The 19,610-nt window shown below is 45.0% G+C and overlaps 1 protein-coding gene across 1 annotated transcript in view; it reads right to left on the minus strand.

Annotated features, from left to right (window-relative positions):
• The window catches only part of CCT7 (chaperonin containing TCP1 subunit 7), a 64,222-nt gene that overhangs the window by 22,068 nt on the left and 22,544 nt on the right, over window positions 1-19,610 (minus strand). Inside the window, exons 9-10 of the mRNA XM_068127098.2 lie at window positions 16,982-17,079; window positions 1,159-1,291 (exon numbers count right to left, since the gene is read on the minus strand). Coding sequence (XP_067983199.1) covers window positions 1,159-1,291; window positions 16,982-17,079 — 231 coding nt within the window. The remainder of the gene's footprint in view (window positions 1-1,158; window positions 1,292-16,981; window positions 17,080-19,610) is intronic.

Consider the following 19,610-nt stretch of genomic DNA (forward strand, 5'->3'; position numbering starts at 1 on the left):
ATACATACATATGTACAGCATATACATACATACATATGTACAGCATATACATACATACTGTATATGTACAGCATATACATACATACATATGTACAGCATATACATACATACATATGTACAGTATATACATACATACATATGTACAGTATATACATACATACATATGTACAGTATATACATACATATGTACAGTATACACATACATATGTACAGTTTATACATACATATGTACAGTATATACATACATACATATGTACAGTAGACATACATGTGTACAGCATGTACATTCATATGTACAGTGTGTATACGTATGTACAGTATATACATGTGTACAGTATACGCATACATACATATGTACAGTATACACATACATACATACATACATATGTACAGTATATACATACATATGTACAGTATATACATACATATGTACAGTATACACATACATACATACATACATATATACATACATACATACGTATATTATATACATACATACATACAAACATATGTATATACATACATATATACATACATACATATGTATGTACATACATACACATACATACATATGTATGTACATACATACACATACATACATATGTATGTACATACATACACATACATACATATGTATGTACATACATACACATACATACATATGTATGTACATACATACACATACATACATATGTATGTACATACATACACATACATACATATGTATGTACATACATACATATGTATGTACATACATACATACATATGTATGTACATACATACATATGTACAGCATATACATACATACATATATACATACATATGTATGTACATACATACATATGTATTATGTATGCACATACATACATATGTATATACATATGTACAATGTACATACATACATATGTATGTATATACATATGTATGTATGTATATACATATGTATGTATGTATGTACATATGTATGTATGTATGTACATATGTATGTATGTATGTATGTATGTATGTATGTATGTATGTATGTATATATATATATATTATATATATCTACACACACATATATGTACTTTTTCTTTTTCAACAGATGACAAGCTTGTAGAAGGAAGCAAAACAATACAACACGGGTGGGGTGGGGAGTGGCAAGTAATGGAAAGTTACCTTCGTAGCTCGTCGGACAATCATGATGGCATCATGCAATGACCTCTCTGTTTCCTCCATGAATTGTTCTGCGCCACCACGCAGCAAGATGGTGCAGGTTTTAGCTTGGGGGCACCCAGCAAATATATTGTACCTGAGTAACAATCATACTGTTAGCCAGACACCAGTCATGTTTCCAACAGGCAACAATGCTTGACGCTGGCCTGAAAGAGGGGCCGAACATCAACTCTGATTCAAACCTCCCCCGTCCCCCACATCAAACCTGAACTCAACTGGTCTATATCAATATGGTTAGAATATGCATAATAGAACCACAAACTATATAGTTTATATGTGCTAAAAATATATGACAAAAATTGCTTTTTTCAATATGGCCGCCCTGCCGCACCCATTTTTGGGCGTGCAACGTCCAAATGCAATCCCAAACTAGTTTATGTCTTCAAGATGCTGCATAACAAGTTTCATCAAATTTAATCAATATTTGTGACTTTGAGAGCATAGACGTCGAATTGTTTACAGACAGACAGACGACGGACACTGGGTGTGACAAAAACTCAGCTGGACATAGTCCAGTTGAGTTAATAAACCAACTGGCTTGTTAGTACTTTGCATGCTCGACGCCACCTGGGGACCGTTTAAGGGACAGTTTCATCTTGCTGCCTCCTGCCTTCCCAACACTTGCTCAGACAAGGAAGGCATCTGAAGGCCGATACATGAAGCTGACCCGTAAATCTCTCTTGCTATCATCTCCTTCTTTATTTTAGTCCTTCTTTGGCTTGTTCTGTTTGCCTTGCTCTTGTCTACTGGTTGTCTCATTTGTGTTTCGGGGTGTGCAACTCCACCCACCCCATTCTTAATAATAATAATAATTCATTTATTTTGTATAGCGCTTTTCATGAAGCCCAAAGGCGCTTTGACAGAGTGCAAAACATAATGCATAACAAAACATGAAAACAACAATTGCAAAAAGACAAGAATCAATAGGAATTCTTGTTATTCATAGTTTTTTTTTTTTTGTATACAGAGTCGAGGCTTGTGGAAGAACTAGAACACTGAATGGATCAAGATTCAAGACGCAACAGAACAAAAGGAACAGGGGAGAGAGAGAGTGGGAGAGAGGGCGAGAGGGGCTGAGGGGAGCTGAGGGGCAGAGAGAGCCAGAGAGAGCCAGAGACAGAGACAGAGACAGAGACAGAGAAAAAGAGAGAGAGAGAGAGAGAGAGAGAGAGAGAGAGAGAGAGGTTGGAGGGGGACGCAAACAGGGGAGTTGAAGGACAAAATGGATGTGGGGAGGAATGAGGTGTAGCAAGGATGCATAGCATGGACAAGATGGATACAGTAAGAAACTTTCAGGAAGGAAAAACTTGAAAATTTGAAGGAGGAATTTGGGTGGGGTGAACGACTGGAGAAGTGTTTTGGATTGGGGACGATCTGAGATGGTGGCGTGAACAGCTGTCAGGAAGACCTGGAAGGAGGAAGATTGAGGAAAATGTGGAAGTTGGTTCCACAGGTGGGAAAAAGAGGAACAATCGTTATGCCTAGGTCCCCCGTCGGTGAAGTGATGAGTTGACAAAGTGGAAGACGCAAGGCGGCCATCTTGGATTTTGACGTGGCGACCCAATTTTCAATAGCGTTCTTCCTTATGCCTAGATACACCCACACACCAGATTAGAAGTTGGCACTTTGCTTATTTTTCAAGATATTCCGCTCACAAGGTTCAGACATACATGGCGTCAGACATACATGGCGGAGGCCATCTTGGATTTTGACGTGGGTTGCACCCACACACCAAATTAGAATTCGGTCCTTCGCTTACGCACACACGCACGCACGTACGTACGTACGGATGGAAGGGAAAACCATAATCCCCCTTTCGCTCCGCGGTGCGACGGGGAACAACAAATGAGTGGAGATGAGCAGTGATCTTGGATTTTGAAGTCATCCTTGTAAATTGATGAAATTCAACTTTTCTATACATAGTTTTCTGCCTCGGCAGAATAAATTAGTACAGATAGTTTAGCAATCTTGGGCTTAGCCCATGGACATCGCATCGATGCTCGTCTTCGCCATGGGTCCTGTCAATATTCTGTGGTTGCTCTTCGTACACCTTTTCACCATTCACCAACGTTAAAAAAAACAAACCATAAATACATATATACACTAGAATGACACTCGGCAGAGCGCATACCTCCGCCAGGCTGAACAGTTTACGTTTTGTAAAACACATATATGGATCTGGATCTGAACCTGAACCAAAATCTAATCAGCTTGTTCTTGTCACCTACCCAAATCACCCACCAAATTATCATAACTCATCCACAACTTTTTGATATACCATGCTGTATATCATATTTGGCCCCATCTCTCAATGGTAAAAAAAATTCCCCCCCAAAAAAAAAAATCGATCCGGAATCGGACCTTCACCAAAATAGAATAGATTCATCCTTGTTAGACATCCAACCTGTCCACCAAATTTAATCGGAATCTGTCCACAACCTTTTGAGATACCCTGTCCTTGAACAGACAGGGGTGAAAACATAACCTCTGTCCACCTTCAGTGGGTGATCACCGTCAGTGGCAGAGGTAACAAGTAGCAATATTGCTTCATCCACACAATGTATGTTATACTTCTTCAAATGAAAATGTCAAATGTCCACCTCCCACGCCTTACATTTTATTTAACAAGACTCAGTGGCATTGTGGTTAGAGCATCAGCTTTGAAATCTGGGAGGTTGTCCACGGTTTGATTCTGTCACACTAAAGACGACAAAAATGGAACATACTGCTTCATCACGACGCTCAGGCTTTAGATGTAAGGATAGAGCACTGAGAAACCCCATGGCTTGGCATCCCATGGAGGAGGGAGGAGAGTGATTTCTCCATACTTGCCCCACTGACGATGGAGAGAAAGAGACGTCACAAAATGGTGTCGCCAGCACCAAGAGTGCACAGACTAGTTACGTCACTTTACCCAAGGCCACTAGCTGTGTTTGTCTGGAGCCAAATGCAGTGTTGTCTGTCCAATGTCTACATCCGAATATACCACTCATTCATGAGCCTTATAAACTGGAGAACCAATACAAAAAAGTGGAATAATTCCTGTTTTCCATGTAATTTGCCGTTTCTTAACCGTACGATATCACATCCCACATATGGCCTCCTGATTTGGTATGTGGTTCCTTTGTTTGGGCGTGATCAAATGTAGTGTATAGCATGTTCAAAAGTCATGTGGTGGGAAAAACAAAGTTTTTAGATGACAAAACAAAGATGCTAGACCTGCACTTATTAGAAATATTGCATTAGCATTTTGAAAGAAGAAATGCTTTAATAGTGCAACTATTTTGCATTTTTACCCCCTTTATTAAGCAGCTTCAAAGGCTGGGGAAAAAAATTTTTCCCAAAGAAAAGCAAGCGAATAACATCTCAAACGGTTATATTCATTGTCAAATTATAAATGATATTGTTATGGTAATGGTTCGAGGGCAACGGCAGCAGGATAGACTAGTTATGTCGTTAATAAAAAAATCCAGCACAAGTGTGTGGTATCTGTATAAAATGATACCTGACATTTGCCGAAGTTTGTTCAGAAGCCAATAAATGTGCCCCCTCCCCCTTTCTTCTGTAATGTGTCTAAATCCCTTCCACCATTCCTCTCCCATTAATCCTTCAAATAGTTCCCTTCATAATCTATGTGTGCTTAAATTGTTTTACCAGCTCTGCAAGCCACCCTTACCTTGAGCAAGACAAAAAGCAGAACCTTGGGGCCACGCACAAGGTACGAGCCACGCCGAGCCTAGCAATCTCAGGGACTCAAAGCCATGAGGAATCTTGGAAACCACTAGAAGCAACGACAATCTGGGTGGCAAGCCAATGGGCACTCAGAAACGCAATGTAATAAAAGGTCGATGGGTGGGTGTGTACGGCGTGAGTTCCATAGACGTGAGTCGAAGCACAGTTTGAGTCCCAAGGAGCAAGCTGTACGGAGAGGGCTCCTTGAGAGAGAGGTGGACGAACAGACCCACGACAGTCCAAGCGTTGTGCAAAGAAAAAGCACACACGTGCATTGCCTGTAGTCACATGCTCGGACGTTACGGAACCTAAAGATCTCTCTCGCTGAGACCATCACCACCCTAAGGAAGCATCAGTTGGGCATCAGGTTCTTTGTTTTGTGACCTCTATCCCTGTGTTTCGGGCATCTGAATGATTGGGGCAGAAATTATTTTGCGCAAGCGAACAAAGTCTCGTGGGGATTTAGTTTACAAAAGACAATTCCTCAGTTCTGTGCATGTGTTGCTTCCTTGTCCTTCTCCCACCCCTATTTGTTTCTTGCAATAATCCCTGTTTTTCCACCACTGGCATGTCAGCCTGGTGTACAGTTCAGATTTGGAGTACTGTATTATAAATAAAAAAAATGCAATCATTGGGAATTGGTGCCAACCCCTTGTTATGAGGTTTGAAACTACAGTAGTTTGGCCCAGGTTATTGCTTGGCTCCCATCCTCTGAGGTTGACAAAACCGGCTGTCGGTGACATGTTGGAGTTTCTGTACATCGGAAACTGAAGAAAATATTTGTTTGGCTTTCCCAATGGATTTCTAAAGTGAATTCACTAGCTCTTAATATGGCAAAGTCCTGTACCTCGAATGACCACGCACAGGTTTGTATGAACAAAAGGTTTATTACCACAGAGCAGGAGGACGAAACACACACACACACACACACACACACACACACACACACACACACACACACACACACACACACACACACACACACACACACACACACACACACACACACACACACACACACACACACGAGGTATAACAGATATGAAATAAATCCCCTGTTCAGAATCACAATGAATCTTATCTATAAAATCTTATTCATTCACATGGAAACACAGGACAGACACGGCTCAAGGTTAATGAGACATATTCGAGAATGCAAGCTGAACCGTGAGGTAATGGCTTATTTTCATTGCCCAAAATAACACCAACCTGAAAGGCAAGAAACCCAGGGTGTGTGCAGTTACTACGCAGCTAGATAGGGCTTGACAAGCCAGCCGTTCCTTATCAACGCTTTTCAATGGAGTGCTTTCTTGCATGTTAAAGCCACTGGAGAGCGCTCTACAAGAAACTTGGTAACTGTTTCTTGTACAGCACTCTGACATTCTTGATGTCCGAGCCGACATCTACTGTAATCTATATACCCCAGAGAGGATACCAACATGACCCTTCACGTCGTTCCTGTATTAAGTGGTTGAACTAGTTGCCCGAAACCAGACCAGTTGCCAGTTGCCAGACCAGTTGCCAGAACCAGTTGCCAGTTGCCAGACCCAGCTGTCCGTCAGACTCGTAATCGATATAGAACCAAACCATGAAGACCCTCAGAGATTAATTGTATAATATCTTCAACAGCAAGGATGAGGGAGTTGAGTGGAAAGAGAAGGCGAAAAATATACAGTCGCGTCCCTGGCGATTAAGATCAGCCGGGATGGATAATCGAACCAGCTTGCTTCCGAGGCGACCTCCCGATTATAGCAGTTAATTTGCGCGTGCAGGATGGAAGAGATACGAGGCGTTTGACTAACGAAAACAAGGGTTTATTCCAGAAACCCATGAAACCAAAACATGACAAAAATGCAATGATTATGATTTGTAACAAAATAAAGACGCAGAATCAAACACGAAAATAAAGCTGAGGTAAAACCAATTTCTACTTTGAGGTACCTCCACGCAGTTACGAATACGTCCACAGGGAAATGCAATAAAATAAAATGTTCCCTATCCAACACTTATCTGTCTACAAAATGAATCCTATTGGTGAGGTCTGGAGTGGTGGTGGATCGGAGCCACTCGCACGGGAAAACTTGGAAAAATGGCCACGTCAAATGCCGCGCATCAAAGGCGCCGTCGGATGAGACAAGTCATGAAGACGGCCCTCTTGTGTTCTCCACCATTTAGGAAAAGACAGCGCGGCCTGCAGTCCACCAAAAGCCCAGCAGTCGAAGTTCCTTCACAATCGTCGCACCAAACGCTCTCTTCTAGGACGCACCAAAATGGCCAAGCCTTATTCTTGTTCGAGCAAGAACGAAGTGCTGCTTCTTCTTCAGCGGCCAGAGCCAATTGCGAGGCTTCCCTTGCTGCTGTTACCCCCATTCTAAAAAAACCTGGTCTAAACCCTGACACCCTAAACAACTTCAGACCCATCTCCAACCTACCCTTTCTGTCAAAAGTTTTGGAACGCGCTGTAGCCACTCAACTCAAACATCATCTCTCTGCCAATAACCTGTATGAAACATTCCAATCCGGATTCCGGTCCAACCACAGTACTGAAACTGCTCTCCTCAAAATCACCAACGACCTTCTCCTCTCCTCTGACGCTGGCAACCTCAACATTCTCATCCTCCTCGACCTCAGCGCTGCCTTTGACACCATCGATCACACTATCCTCCTCACCCGACTTGAATCCACCTTTAACGTTACCGGCACTGCCCTCTCTTGGATTAAATCATACCTCTCTGACAGATGCCAGTTCATCTCCATCAATAACTGCAAATCCCCCACTGCTCCCCTCCCCCAAGGTGTCCCCCAAGGTTCAGTTCTTGGCCCCCTCCTCTTCATCCTTTACCTGTCCCCGCTCGGTCACTTAATCCGCCGTCATGGTCTCCAATTCCACTGCTTCGCCGATGACATCCAGCTTTTCATCTCCACCAAGTCCGTCTCCACCGACACCCACTCTATCCTGACAAACTGCATCACTGAAATAAAATCCTGGCTTCAAATCAACTTCCTCAAGCTTAACTGTGATAAATCTGAAATAATCATCATTGGCCCAAAAACGCTCACAAAATCCACCCATAACTTTGCCCTCAACATCGACGGTATCCCAGTATCCACCTCCCCTCACATCCGGAATCTTGGCGTCATCTTTGACCAAACCCTTTCCTTCGACAAATACACTAAACAGATCACAAAGTCAGCCTTCTTTCACCTGAAAAACATTGCCCGTCTCCGCTCATCCCTCTCCTCCACGGCTGCAGAAACCCTCATCCACGCCTTCATCACCTCCCGTCTGGACTACTGCAATAGCCTCCTCTATGGTTCACCCTCAAAAATCACCAATAAACTCCAATACATTCAGAACTCCGCTGCCCGTCTACTCACCCATTCCCGGACCCGTGACCACATCACCCCCGTCCTTTACAAGCTTCACTGGCTCCCCATCCCCCAGAGAATCCAGTACAAAATCCTCCTCTTGACATACAAAGCCCTCCATAACCTGGCCCCATCCTACCTGGCTGACCTCCTCTCCAGACACACTCCCACCCGCAACCTCCGCTCTGCTGGTACCAACCTCCTGACCCCCTCCATCCGGACCAAATTCAGATCCTGGGGGGACAGGGCCTTCTCCATCGCTGCTCCCACCCTCTGGAACTCACTACCTCACACCATCAGAGACTCCTCCTCACTCACCACATTCAAAACATCACTAAAGACCCACCTGTTCAACACTGCATTCAACATTCAACCCACAGCATTTAACCCCTGACTATCTCTTCTCCTTCTCCCTCCTTTTGCTTTAAATATTTCCCTATTGATTCTTGTCTTTTTTGCAATTGTTGTTTTCATGTATTGTTATGCATTATGTTTGCCACTCTGTCAAAGCGCCTTTGGGCTTCTGGAAAAGCGCTATACAAAATAAATGAATTATTATTATTATTATTCCCTCCTTTGTTCGCCCACGTCATCCGGCCGCGTCACTCGGGAGGCGTGGCCTGCCGGCCCTGTTTCACCTCGCCCACCATCGCTCCGCCTCTCCTGGGCGGGTCCTTGCTGCATAGTGTCCATAGGGGCGGGCCCAGCTTGGCTGGCAGTTCATGGAGCGTGATTAATGGCCGGTTGTGTCAGCAAAAACGTTAGGTATGACCACAGAGGGTTTGACGCACAGGGGAAATTAACCTTAAACCCTATTACTAATTAATACGTCATCATCCCTCGTATGAAGTATGCTTGAAGGATGAAATGGGACAAATCGTTGTGGACCCAGATGGAATTAAAGGAAGATGGAAGAGATATATGGAAATACTGTTGAATGCAGAGAATGATGGGATGATGGTGGTGGGATGATGAAGTTGGAAAGACGATTGACGAGAAGAGGAAGAAGTTCAAGGAGTGGCAGAAGGCGAAGGGTACGGGAGCAGAAACAGCAGAGCATGAAAGTTATAAGGCAGCCAGGAAGGCTGCAAAGAAAGAGGTAGCAAAGGCGCAGGAGGCATGTAGGAAAATGTTCGGAGAACGCTTGGATTCGGAAGAGGGTCAGAGAGCGGTATTCAGGATTGCAAAGCAGATAGCGAAAGAGAGGTGTGATGTGATGGGGGTGAGCTGCTTGAAGGATGAAGTGGGACAAATCGTTGTCGACCCAGATGGAATTAAAGGAAGATGGAAAAGATATATGGAAATGCTGTTGAATACAGAGAATGAATGAGATGGCAACATAGAGAGTAACCCAGTTTTAGGACCGGCAGAGAAGATAACTGAGAAGGAAGTTGAGGAAGCGATAAAAGCAATGAAGGGTAGAAAAGCGGGAGGGCCGACGGGAGTTGTGGGAGATATGTTGAAGGCAGCAGGAAGTTGGGGTGTGAAGAGAATGACAGAGATCTGTAATCTGGTGGTGAAAGAAGGCCGCATTCCAGTGAATTGGGAACTGAGTACCCTCGTCCCTCTATACAAGGGGAAAGGTGACCCTCTGGAGTGTGGCTCGTACCGAGCGATAAAGTTATTGGAGCATGGAATGAAGGTATTGGAAAGGGTGTTGGAGAGGAGGATAAGGAAGAAAGTGAAGATCGACGAAATGCAGTTTGGATTTATGCCAGGAAGAGGAACGACAGACGCGCTTTTCATTGTGAGGCAGTTGCAGGAGAAGTACATGGAGAAGAGGAAGAAGTTGTTTCTTGGGTTTGTTGATCTGGAGAAAGCATTCGATCGGGTTCCACGCAAAGTATTGACATGGGCATTGAGGAAGTTAGGAGTGGAGGAATGGTTGATCAGAGTAGTGATGGCAATGTACAAAAGAGCACGCACAGCTGTAAGGACGAAGGACGGGAACAGTGGTGAGTTTGAGGTGAAGGTGGGAGTGCATCAGGGGTCGGTACTAAGTCCACTACTAATTGTAGCTGTGATGGAGGTGCTGGCTCAGAACGTAAAGGAGGGTTTACCGTGGGAGTTGTTGTATGCAGATGATCTGGTGTTGATTGCGGAAAGTATGGATGGACTGAAGGAAAAGATGAACACGTGGAAGGAATGTATGGAGACAAAAGGTCTGAAGGTGAATATCGGAAAGACGAAGGTGATGGCAAGTGGTAAAGCATGTGGTGAGGTGGAAAGAACTGGGAAGTGGCCCTGTGCTGTGTGTAGGAAGGGTGTCGGAGTGAACTCCATTCAGTGTACAATGTGCGCTGAGTGGGTTCATCAAAAATGTAGTGGTCTGAGAGGGTCATTAACCAGTGTGGCAGCTACATTCAAATGTAAGGTGTGCACAGAGGGAGCTGCAGATGGAGGAAATGTTGAGTTGGATCTTGGAGATGGCATGAAGCTGGAAGGTGTGAAAACATTTTGCTACCTCGGAGACATGCTGAATGGAGAAGGTGGATCAGACTCGGCAACGGTTGCTCGAGTGAGATGTGCATGGAAGAAGTTTCGGGAATTGAGTGGCGTGCTGATGATGAGGGGAGTGTCGTTGAAGCTGAAGGGAAAGGTGTATGCTGCATGTGTGAGAAGTGTTATGATTTATGGGAGCGAGACATGGGTAATGAACGTAGAGCAGCAACGAAGGTTGGAAAGGGTGGAAATGCGAATGGTTCGACGGATGTGCGGAGTATCGTTGAGAGAGAGGAAGACAAATGATAAATTGCGAAAGATGATGGGAATAGAGCCTGTGATTGATGCTGTGAAGAGGAACAGGTTGAGATGGTTTGGTCATGTGTTGAGGAAGGATGAAAGTGACTGGTTGAGAAGAGTGATGGAAATGAATGTAGAAGGAAGTAGAAGACGGGGAAGACCGAGAAAGACTTGGCTAAAGATGGTGGAAGAAGAAATGCGGGCAAGGGGGTTAACAAGGAGAGATGCAGAAAATAGGGCAAAATGGAGAAGATTGTCATGGGGACCGCAAGGCTAACCCCCGCTCTAGCAGGGAAAATGGCCTTTAAAATGCATGTTGTTGTTGTTGTTGTTGTTGTTGCAGAGAATGAATGTGACGGCAACATCGAGAGTAACCCAGTTTTAGGACCGGCAGAGAAGACAACTGAGAAGGAAGTTGAGGAAGCAATAAAAGCAATGAAGAGTAGAAAAGCGGGAGGGCCGACAGGAGTTGCGGGAGATATGTTGAAGGCAGCAGGAAGTTGGGGGTGTGAAGAGAATGACAGAGATCTGTAATCTGGTGGTGAAAGAAGGCCACATTCCAGTGGATTGGGAACTGAGTACCCTCAACCCTCTATAAAAGAGGGGAAAGGTGACCCTCTGGACTGTGGCTCGTATAAAGCGATAAAGTTATTGGAGCATGAAATGAAGGTATTGGGAAGGGTGTTGGAGAGGAGTATAAGGAAGAAAGTGAAGATCGACGAAATGCAGTTTGAATTTATGCCAGGAAGAGGAACGACAGATGTGCTTTTTATTGTAAGGCAGTTGCAGGAGAAGTTAATGGAGAAGAGGAAGAAGTTGTTTCTTGGGTTTGTTGATCTGGAGAAAGCATTCGATAGGGTTCCACACGAAGTGGTGACATGGGCACTGAGGAAGTTAGGAGTGGAGGAATGGTTGATCAGAGTAGTGATGGCAATGTACGAGAGCGCGCACAGCTTTAAGGACGAATGACGGGAACAGTGGCGAGTTTGAGGTGAAGGTGGGAGTGCATCAGGGGTCAGTACTAAGTCCACTACTATTTGTAGCTGTGATGGAGGTGCTGGCTCGGAATGTAAAGGAGGGTTTACCGTGGGAGTTGTTGTATGCAGATGATCTGGTGTTGATTGCGGAAAGTATGGATGGACTAAAGGAGAAGATGAACAAGTGGAAGGAATGTATGGAGACAAAAGGTCTGAAGGTGAATATCGGAAAAACGAAGGTGATAAAGTATGTAGAAAAACATGTAAAGCAAGTGGTAAAGCATGTGGTGAGGTGGAATGAACTAGGAAGTGGCCGTGTGCTGTGTGCAGGAAGGGTGTCAGAGTGAACTCCATTCAATGTACGCTGCGTGGGTTCATCAAAAATGTAGTGGTCTGACAGGGTCATTAACCAGTGTGGCAGCTACAGTGCATTCAGAACCCTTCACTTTTTTCACATTTCGTTATGTTGCAGCCTTGTGGTGAAATTGTTTAAATTCATTTTTTCCCTCATCAATCTACACTCAATACCCCATAATGACAAAGAGAAAACAGAATTTTAGAAAGTTTGGTAAATTTATTAACAAGAAAAAGCTGAAATATCACATTGACATAAGTATTCAGACCCTTTGCTATGACACTTGAAATTTAGCTCAGGTGCCTCCCATTTCTCTTGATCATCTTTGAATGACAATCTTTGTCATAAAGTAAACTATGCAGCTATGCTCACGGTCCCCCTGTGCTGTCTTTCCCTCGTGGTCCCCCCCTGTGCTGTCTTTCCCTCGCGGTCCCCCCCTGTGCTGTCTTTCCCTCGCGGTCCCCCTGTGCTGTCTTTCCCTCGCGGTCCCCCTGTGCTGTCTTTCCCTCGCGGTCCCCCTGTGCTGTCTTTCCCTCGCGGTCCCCCTGTGCTGTCTTTCCCTCGCGGTCCCCCTGTGCTGTCTTTCCCTCGCGGTCCCCCTGTGCTGTCTTTCCCTCGCGGTCCCCCTGTGCTGTCTTTCCCTCGCGGTCCCCCTGTGCTGTCTTTCCCTCGCGGTCCCCCTGTGCTGTCTTTCCCTCGCGGTCCCCCTGTGCTGTCTTTCCCTCGCGGTCCCCCTGTGCTGTCTTTCCCTCGCGGTCCCCCTGTGCTGTCTTTCCCTCGCGGTCCCCCTGGGCTGTCTTTCCCTCGCGGTCCCCTGTGCTGTCTTTCCCTCGCGGTCCCCCTGTGCTGTCTTTCCCTCGCGGTCCCCCTGTGCTGTCTTTCCCTCATGGTCCCCCTGTGCTGTCTTTCCCTCGCGGTCCCCTTGTGCTGTCTTTCCCTTGCGGTCCCCCTGTGCTGTCTTTCCCTCGCGGTCCCCCTGTGCTGTCTTTCCCTCGCGGTCCCCCTGTGCTGTCTTTCCCTCGCGGTCCCCCTGTGCTGTCTTTCCCTCGCGGTCCCCCTGTGCTGTCTTTCCCTCGCGGTCCCCCTGTGCTGTCTTTCCCTCGAGTCCCCCTGTGCTGTCTTTCCCTCGCGGTCCCCCCCTGTGCTGTCTTTCCCTCGCGGCCCCCCTGTGCTGTCTTTCCCTCGCGGTCCCCCTGTGCTGTCTTTCCCTCGCGGTCCCCCTGTGCTGTCTTTCCCTCGCGGTCCCCCTGTGCTGTCTTTCCCTCGCGGTCCCCCTGTGCTGTCTTTCCCTCGCGGTCCCCCTGTGCTGTCTTTCCCTCGCGGTCCCCCTGTGCTGTCTTTCCCTCGCGTTCCCCCTGTGCTGTCTTTCCCTCGCGGTCCCCCTGTGCTGTCTTTCCCTCGCGGTCCCCCTGTGCTGTCTTTCCCTCGCGGTCCCCCTGTGCTGTCTTTCCCTCGCGGTCCCCCTGTGCTGTCTTTCACTCGCGGTCCCCCTGTGCTGTCTTTCACTCGCGGTCCCCCTGTGCTGTCTTTCCCTCACGGTCCCCCTGTGCTGTCTTTCCCTCGCGGTTGTCAGCTCTTTCACGAGCCTCGATTCAGTATAAAAAAAAAAAGAAAAAAAAAAGAAGAAGATGTTTCTACACCTTCATTGGAGTCCACCTATGGTAAATTCCATTGATTGGACACGATTTGGAAAGGCACACACCTGTCCATATAAGGTCTCACAGCTGACAATGCATATCAGGGCAAAAACCAAGCCATGAGGTTGAAGGAACTGCCTGCAGAGCTCAGAGACAGGATTGTGTCGAGGCACAGATCTGGGGAAGCCGCCAAAAAAATTTCTGCTGAATTCAAGGTTCCGAAGAGCACAGTGGCCTCCATAATTCTTAAATGGAAGAAGTTTGGAATAACCAGGACTCTTCCTAGAGCTGGCCGCCCGGCCAAACTGAGCAATCAGGAGAGAAGGGCCTTGGTAAGAGAGGTGACCAAGAACCCGATGGTCACTCTGACTGAGCTCCAGAGATCCTGTGTGGAGATGGGAGAAACTTCCAGAAGGACAACCATCACTGCAACACTCCACCGATCTGGGCTTTATGGCAGAGTGGCCAGACAGAAGCCTCTCCTCAATGAAAGACACATGAAAGCCCGCTTGGAGTTTGCAAAAAAGCACCTAAAGGACTCTCAGACTGTGAGAAACAAGATTCTGTGGTGGGATGAAACCAAGATTGAACTGTTTGGCCTCAATTCTAAGCGTCATGTCTGGAGGAAACCAGGCACCGCTCATCACCTGCCCAATACCATCCCAACGGTGAAGCGGTGGCAACATCATGCGGTGGGGGTGTTTTTCAGCAGCAGGGACTGGGGGACTGGTCAGGGTTGAGTGAACAATGAACGGAGCAAAGTACAGAGATATCCTTAATGAAAATCTGAAACGGAGCACTCAGGACCTCAGAATGGGCCGAAGGTTCACCTCCCAACAGGACAATGACCCAAAGCACACAGCCAAGACAACACCGAAGTGGCTTAGGGACAACTCTGTGAAGGTCCTCGAGAGGCCCAGCCAGAGCCCTGACTTGAACCCAATCGAACATCTCTGGAGAGACCTGAAAATGGTTATCCACCGACGGTTCCCATCCAACCTTACAGAGCTTGAGAGAATCTGTAGAGAAGAATGGCAGAAAATGCCCAAATCCAGGTGTGCAAAGCTTGTCGCTTCATACCCAAGAAGACTCGAGGCTGTAATCGCTGCCAAAGGTGCTTCAACTAAGTACCGAGTTAAGGGTCTGAATACTTATGTCAATGTGATATTTCAGTTTTTTCTTTTTAATAAATTTGCAAAACTTTCTAAAATCCTGTTTTCTCTTTGTCATTATGCGGTATTGAGTGTCGATTGATGAGGGAAAAAATGAATTTAAACGATTTCAGCACAAGGCTGCAACATAAAGCATGAAAAAAGTGAAGGGGTCTGAATACTTTCTGAATGCACTGTACATTCAAGTGTAAGGTGTGCACAGAGGGAGCTGCAGATAGAGGAAATGTTGAGTTGGATCTTGGAGACAGCGTGAAGCTCGAAGGTGTGAAAACATTTTGCTACCAAGGAGACATGCTGAATGGAGAAGGTGGATCAGACTCGGCAACGGTTGCTGGAGTGAGATGTGCATGGAAGAAGTTTCGGGAACTGAGTGGCGTGCTGACGAGGAGGGGAGTGTCGTTGAAGCTGAAGGGAAAGGTGTATGCTGCATATGTGAGAAGTGTTATGATTTATGGGAACGAGACATGAGTAATGAACGTAAAGCAGCAACGAAGGCTGGGAAGGGTGGAAATGCGAATGGTTCGGTGGATGTGCGGAGTATCGTTGAGAGAGGAAGACAAATGATGAATTGCGAAAGACGATTGGAATCGAGCCGGTGATGGATGCTGTGAAGAGAAACAGGTTGAGATGGTTTGGTCATGTGTTAAGGAAGGATGAAAGTGACTGGTTGAGAAGAGTGATAGAAATGAATGTAGAAGGAAGTAGAGGACGGGGAAGACCGAGAAAGACTTGGCTAAAGATGGTGGAAGAAGAAATGCGGGCAAGGGGGTTTAAAAGGGGAGATGCAGAAAATAGGGCAAAATGGAGAAGATTGTCATGGGACCCGCAAGGCTAACCCCCGCTCTAGCAGGGAAAATGGCCTTAAAATGCCTGTTGTTGTTGTTGTATCATCCCTTGTATGATGAACATTTAAACAACCTTAAGCTACATTTTCCCTGCTTCGTTACATTTAAATGCTCCTACACGTCCCACGGTCCATACCATTTCCTTTACAATTCTACCTTCCCTGTGGTATTTTCTTCCCTGCCCCCATAAATGTAACAATATTTTGTGTCGTAGGTCGTGAACACAGTGTGGTGATTCTTGTTATTTTGCCGAACCCTTGACGATTTGCTCGTGATCCGTTATTGTACGTATGGGGAGGGGAAGGGAGAGTGGAGTACGTGCATTCTCGTTCTTGTGGATTCAGGACATTGGCTAACCCCCACTCTTGCAGGGAAAATGGCCTTAAAATGCCTGTTGTTTGTTGTTGTGTATTCAGGACAAGAGCATGGCTGGGTTCGAGTCTGGGTTGGACATGGTGATGCGTGGGTTGCGTAGCTGGTGGGGTTCCTGTTGGGTGTTGTCGAAGCCTAACTGTTCGATCAAAACTATCGTAGTTTACCATTCATCTTGCAGAGACTGTGACCAATTCTACATTGGTGAAAGCGGAATTTGAAACAAAGGCTAGATGAACATGATAGAGCGATTTTCGCCTCGGGAATAAAGGCAGACATGTGCCGAGGCTTGTGGTTCATTGACCCGTTTCTGCCTCAACGGCTTAATCATTTGGCTAGGCTTGCATACCATTTGACACAACATTCCATGATGAGTACCTTTCACGAATGCTTCGTGCATAACCTACCACACATTTATTCCCTCAGATTTGACTGAAACAATGGAAACAGAATCAACCAGATGAGAAATCTTTCATTAAACTGAATTCTAAAATGCAGAAAGGTCTCGTCAAATGAACAACAACCAAACAACATGGACATATGCAATAGCAGCTTGGAATCTCACCTTTCACTGCCAATCTGAATCTCTTCAAAGCTCTCGCAACGTCCAAGTACATTGTCAGGAAGATCGGAAACATTTGTCTGAATGGCACCACCACATGCCTGAGTGGGTCAAAGCGAAACAACATCACAAGTTACAATTGGTGAACGTTTTAGTCTCATAACAAAAGTCTTATCACTCAGGTGAACATTGACAACAGAAAAAGCTTTGAAGACAGAACAATAAAATCAGTCACTAACGTCACAACACACCAAGTTTTTTGTTTTTTTTAAAGTAACATCCAAAGCGAGTAATATGCACTGCATGCTGGACAACCGAGTGGTGAGAGGAGAGGGTAAGGGATATTTAAGACATCAGACCTGTCTTTTGAGTCATCCTATACCAAATCACCACCAAATTCAGATCAGACATCAAAATTGCCAAATTTTTGACAACCTGTCAGCTTTGTTTTTTTTAGGAATTGTTTCTGCAGCCTCTAGTTATAGCTTCCGATGTAAAATGGTTCCTTAGTGGACATTGAATATGTGACAATGGCAATTTCAGAGGGATGTATCTCGTGTTCAAAGCCTGTTTGTGCGGACAATTCAATACCATTCACCCCACCAAGTTGTTTCTTTTGTTTGGCTTCTCCGTTTGCTGAGCCAGAAGCCGAAGCAGTTTGTCATTGCTGGTGCCACACCATGCATTTATCATTCATCAGAGCACGAGCTCATTTGTGGGGGCAAATTTTGAGGCAGTGAGCGTGGGTTGATATCAGCACTATTAAAAGAGTTTAGTGACGAGCTAATGCAGTAGCAAACTAGAACAGCACTCAGTAGAGAGCATACCTCCGCCTGGTTGGCCATATCACTCAAAAGTGAAGAATCACTTTAAAAATTCTACTAGCTGGATTGGGATCCAGATCTTCACAAAAGATTGAATGGATTCTTCCTCGTCACACACACAACCTGTCCAATAAGTTTCGTTCAAATCCAACCATAACTTTTTGAGATATCCTGCTATGTATCGTTTTTGGCACTATCTCCCAATGGTGAAGAATTACTTTAAAAAAACAAAAACAATCATCATATCCGAATCCATATTCAGATATTCACCAAAATCGAAGCGTCCTTGTCAGACACCCAACCGGTCCACCAAGTTTCGTTCAAATCCGTCCACAACTTTTTGAGATATCCTGCTTTGTATAGTTTTTGGCCCCATCTCCCAATGGTAAAAAATCACTTCAAAAATTATAGTAGCTGGATCCGAATCCAGATCTTCATAAAAATCCAATCATTTCATCCTTGTCACATACGCTACATCTCTGCAAAATTGTCTGTATCCGTCCACAACCTTTTGAGATATTTTGTTCACAAACGGACAGGCAGGGGTGAAAACATAATTTCCATCCACCTCTGGTGGTGGAGGTAATAATGACTGTTGATTAGGTGCTATATCCAAAGTTCTGGAATTGACCAACTCAGACAATTTTGTTGAAACATTTGATAAACAACTGATTGACCAAGTGGAACAAGCAGTTTACCACGACAAATCGCTTTTCTCTGGAGAAAATGGTTCAACCATTGAACAGATTGACAAATTTGATGAGACCCTCACACAGTCATTACTATCAAGATACAGGTATCCAATCACTGATCCATACCTAAGCTACCTACCAGTCCTGCCAATCAATTTACCCCTCTACCCCCCAGTTCTTCCATGTATCTATCTAATTCTAGTTTATAGCCATCTTCTGTTTCTGCTGCCACTACGATTCCATGGATCAACTGCTCTCTGAATGAAAGACGCTTGTCTTACTAACTCCCCTCTTTCTTTTTACTCTAAAGCTATGGTCCCTGGTCCTGTCACTGTCCTTTGTATCATCCCCCACCCCATATCCTTCTCCTGTGTGACATGCTCCAGGATTGCCCCTTGCATCATATAATCTCCGCTTTCATTTTTTTTTTTTTACCAAGCCCCAGCACCTTACATTTGTTTATGTTAAACTGCATCTGCCAATTTTTTACACAAACTATTAAAGTATCAATACTTTCCTGAATCTGATCAATCCCCCTCCCTTTATCTCTGCTATCTATCTACCTATCTACCTTACCCCTAAGCTTGTGTCATCTTGAAATTTGGAGTGCGAACTTAACCCCACTGTCCAAATCATGAATACCTAAGCAAAGAATCCTGCCTTACTAATGCCACACTTCAATGATGTATATTATTCCGTGAGCCAGGACTCCAAATTTCACGGATCGGTACCACCTGAGGTGGTAAATTATGGTAGTTTTTTGAGGTGATAGTCAAATGTAAATGATATCTATACGTGATAACGTTTCCAGATCGGTAGACAGTGAGAACCCTTTCTGAACCTTACATGCATCCCTCCCTATTCAGAGCCCAATTTTGGGAAAGGAGTGTATGATTCCTTGGATATTTTCATTATTCTCAGGGTTAGAGCTGAAAATATGGACAACATACATTTGGGAAATCTTTCAGAAGAAACTAAGCAATTCGTTAAAAAAAAAAAAAAAATTTGCACCCCTGGTTGAAAGAAGCGGTTCAGTTTGGCATTTTAAATATGAAATAGGCAAAGCCTAGAAACAAACGAAACCCATTTGAATTATCCTCCAGAACCCCTTAGAAT

Source organism: Myxine glutinosa, chromosome 1 (genome assembly GCF_964187855.1).
Source record: "Myxine glutinosa chromosome 1, kmMyxGlut1.1, whole genome shotgun sequence".
Taxonomy (NCBI): domain Eukaryota; kingdom Metazoa; phylum Chordata; class Myxini; order Myxiniformes; family Myxinidae; genus Myxine; species Myxine glutinosa.